Source organism: Homalodisca vitripennis, unplaced genomic scaffold (assembly GCF_021130785.1).
Source record: "Homalodisca vitripennis isolate AUS2020 unplaced genomic scaffold, UT_GWSS_2.1 ScUCBcl_3302;HRSCAF=8757, whole genome shotgun sequence".
NCBI lineage: Eukaryota > Metazoa > Arthropoda > Insecta > Hemiptera > Cicadellidae > Homalodisca > Homalodisca vitripennis.
The window spans coordinates 13,515-17,552 of record NW_025779433.1 but is presented as its reverse complement, the minus strand read 5'-3'; the positions used below and the strand labels follow the sequence as shown (position 1 = coordinate 17,552).

Below are 4,038 nucleotides of genomic sequence, written 5' to 3'. Positions count from 1 at the left end.
GTAATAATTTTTATTCTATATGATTGCCTGTCTGCAGGACATCTCAGGAATGATATGATCTGTAGACTTGAAAATTTGCATGCAACTTTCTTGCAAAGCTGTTACGTAACATGTGGACTGGCGTACTCCTACCTTATATTATGTAAGGAAAAACTGTTCCAGTTATGTATAATGGGAGATGGTGAATCAATAAATTTAAACTAAACAATATATTTTATAATCAATAATTTATTGTTAAGTAAAAAGTTCTTATAAAGCATTTAAAAAATATAGTTATTATAAATAACAAGCATAAAATTCAAAAAGAGGCAACAAGGAAAATTGACAATATATTCAACAAGAATTACAAATACCTCCAACATTTGAGTAATATAATTTATCCCTAAAACAAGAAATAATAGATTTCTTGTACTTTATTAATACAATTGTAGATATTTAAGTTTATAATAAAAGTTATTTATTTCTGTGATATAACTCATTTACAACATGCTACAGCTTTACAAACATAATTTAAAGAAGCACAATATTTGACTTTATTGAAATCTTTCATCGATACCTAGTTCCATAAGCTTTTGCATTGTTAAACCTCCACTAAAAATTTAATATTAAAGTAAGTTATATAAAACACTTTTTACTTTGGATTAAAACATAAATCTGTATTTCTTGATACAATGATATTTTAAAAACAATAATTTTTGGTTCTACAAGATTTAAATAAATAATTATTTAAGTAATTAGGAATAAATTAACTTTTGGCATTTCCAATAGTTGTGCATTAGCCATTTAGTGACTTGTGCGTGCATAATTAATATTAGACATACAACTAGCACAATAAATACAAAAGTTCACAATTATATTATAACGAAACAAGTTTCTGGAAAGACTTTAAGAAAGTAAAAGAAAAGTTGATATCAATGTTACAAATACTTCATACATCTACTTTGCAAGTCAGATCACAAGTTAATGGCAAGTCTTATTGTTATACAATTTATAGTTTTCTTAAAACATCAAAGATCTTAAATAAATAAATACAATTCTGAACAAATCAAATGTTTAGATATTATTTTTAAACCTTTATTACACTATAAACAGACAACCTAGAATATACTGTTTCTGTCCAGTTATCCTACAATACATATTCATCTCACAATGTTTAAAAAGTAGTATGTTTAAACACATTGTTGGTGTCAATTTTATAGTTCATTACTATAAAATCCACAATTTAAAATATTTTAAATAAAAATTGAAGAATAATTTCCTTTTAAGGACTCTTACGGAAGCAGATTGTACTTAAAATACCTCTGATAATTGCCTGATATTTTACACTTAATAATATTCTGTATTTTTCAATTGATATTTGACTTTTAATGTTGTTAGATATGGTACAACTAATACAAGTGTTTAAAATGGCAGGTACCAGTTTATAATGATTGTTCCTTCCTCCAAACACCAACATTATGTATAGACTTAACTAAAACAAACAGATATTTAATAAAGATTTCTTTTTTACTCATTTCCTACATTAAATAAAAGCAAAACGTTTTCACAGATCCACTTCTTTTTTTAACTGTTTGGCAAATGTATTGTTTCCTCTTGTATACTTTCACTACTGAACAATACTTTTAAATAACCACTGATGATCCATTTTAAAATCTTAAAAATTTCAGTGTGAACAATTTGTGCAAATTACCTATCTACTTAGTGTACCCTCTTAACCATACTACAACCCGTTTAATGTTGATAACCTTCTTTTATTTCTAGGAAGTGTAAAAATGTATCTAAAAATACTGCAAAAAAATATGTGACAAAAACTGTATATTTTAGCCAATGAAAACTTACCTTAAAATATTTATAATTGATCATGTGGACACCTTCAGAAATACATGATGTAGTGTAAATAGTGTGAACAACTAAGGCGCACAACTGTGTTTAAATTAGTTTTAGCATCTCAAGTCAATGCATTACATTTTGTTTTCACAAGATTCACCCACATAAAAATCACAACAAAATATGAGATCTGTAGAATGCCAATAATTATGATAAGAAAGCTGCAAAGGTATATATTTAAATACAATACTGAATCACTACATATTAAAATATAAACAATAAATAGCTATTATAAAGGTAAAAATTAACAAAACTAGAATTTAAATTAGATGCACTTTTATCATTCTGAATACTCAATTAATATGGCAGTCCATGTGTTTATTCCTTTAGATTATTTAAACATATAAAGGCAAGCCAATTATTTGTTTGACGTAGAATCTGAAGAATGTATATGTACTGTATATATAATAATTAATATGGTAGGCAAACAACAGATCTCATCAGAATCCCCTAGACCCCAGATAACATTATTATAAGATACATAATAGAGAAAGATTCAAGCGCAGATCCTTGTTACGAAGTGAAGAGCAGTCACTTTTGTTTAGGAGACCAGTGCCAGCAAAAACCTTTTTGTAATCTCCAGATGTGTCACCCTGTAAACAAAAGTCAAAATATAAACCGTACTGATGATTTAATGGTATTGTAACAACCAGCACTAGAATTTTATTCTAGGATAACCTGAATTTAAAAAATAATGGTACCTAGTAAATTAACTACAGAACTAGAAGTAGAATGTATTGGTTTTCTCAAAGTATAAAGGTTTTTAGTAATGTAGTAATTACTAATAATTACAAGATTTCTTTGAGATTGAGATAGTTAAAAGGTTTTAATGATTTATTTATTTTATTAATTTAGAATAACTATTTACAAGTGATTAATTTAAAATTTCCTTGTTTCCTTGCCAGGTTTATTGTAGAATGGCTAAACCCAACTAAAGAGAAGGTTAGTATTAAATTTATGCACATTATATAAAGGAAATTACTTTAAAAGTATTAAAACAAAATAATTTTTTTAATATACCTTATTATTAATAATAATAAGAAATAAGCTATTTCTTGAGCTTGGACTAAAGCTTGTTTTCTCCTTTGGACACCAGGCTAAGTTGTAGATATGATTCTAATGGGTTTCTCATTCAATAAATAAATCTACAAATACTGAGAAGAAAAGAAATTTGATAACAGTAATAATTAACAATAAGAAAATTTAAATGAATGAGCACAAAAATTCAATAAGAAATTGTTATAACTCCTTAACCCTTAAAAACTATTTATAACACAAACTCACTGTAATGTACGTCTCAAGAGGTTTTCCATATTTCTCCTCAAAGGCACGTTTGATATCACCAAGATCAATCTCGGATCGGGACACAATAATACGGATCAGTGTCTTGTCCTTGGTCCCAACACCGGCCATTGAATCATGAAGCCTTTCCGCAAAAAATCCTACTTTGCTCTTAACACATCTTGCTGAGAAACAAAAAACATATTAGATTAGAAAATACCAAATATTTTATAAATCTCAAAGAGGTTTAAAACTTCAATCTTTTGACACTATTTAAATGTTCTCATGTGCATGACAAGAATAAAGAGTTTCTTAATTGAATTGAGGTGTTGGAGGCTTGGAATATTATTAATTGTAATAAGTTGTCAGATTATCACGAGAACAGTTGATATCTCCTAACACGTACAATCAATACTTTATTGAATCTGTTTATACATCAAAAGATCAATTGGTAGTCCTTGTGTAACCTCTATGGATGTAATTAATAAAACTACACTCAACTCAGTGACTGATAACTACTCTTTTATTAGTTTTGTTACACATAAGGAGGTTCTCAATGCAACTCAGAGATTGAAAAAATCTTATATATGTGAAATTTATTATCAAACAACACTATAAAGCAGATTATACCCAGTTTTATCAATTTTCTCAGAAACTGTATAAACTTATGCTTGCAGGAGGAAACGTTTTCAAGATAACTCAAAATATATGTCCCATTTATAAAAAAGGACCTAAAAATAAGCTGGATAGTTATTGTCCTATTTCAATGATCCCTGTTCTGTTAAAATGACTTGAAGTTCTTATCTACAACAGAATCTCCCAATTTCTTAAATAAAATTCTCAATGTATCACAATTTGGGTTTAGGAAAG

At 27.4% G+C, this 4,038-nt stretch overlaps 1 protein-coding gene across 1 annotated transcript; it reads right to left on the bottom strand.

The window, feature by feature from the left end:
- Positions 1-210: 210 nt before the first annotated feature.
- On the bottom strand, positions 211-3,679 carry LOC124372467 (annexin B9-like). Its single transcript, XM_046830869.1, has 2 exons — positions 3,172-3,679; positions 211-2,480 (listed from the first exon to the last, which is right to left on the bottom strand). Exons 1-2 carry the CDS (start codon positions 3,298-3,300, stop codon positions 2,358-2,360), a joined length of 252 nt encoding a protein of 83 aa, XP_046686825.1. The 5' UTR covers positions 3,301-3,679; the 3' UTR covers positions 211-2,357.
- Between the last annotated feature and the right edge of the window lie 359 nt (positions 3,680-4,038).

What these genes read in the sequence shown, in the direction of transcription:
- LOC124372467 (XM_046830869.1), bottom strand. Translation starts at nt 3,300, where the DNA reads ATGGCCGGTGTTGGGACCAAGGACAAGACACTGATCCGTATTATTGTG. An exon ending in CTCTTGAGACGTACATTACA is followed by an intron (nt 2,481 to 3,171) that starts GTGAGTTTGTGT and finishes TTTTGTTTACAG; the next exon opens with GGTGACACATCTGGAGATTA.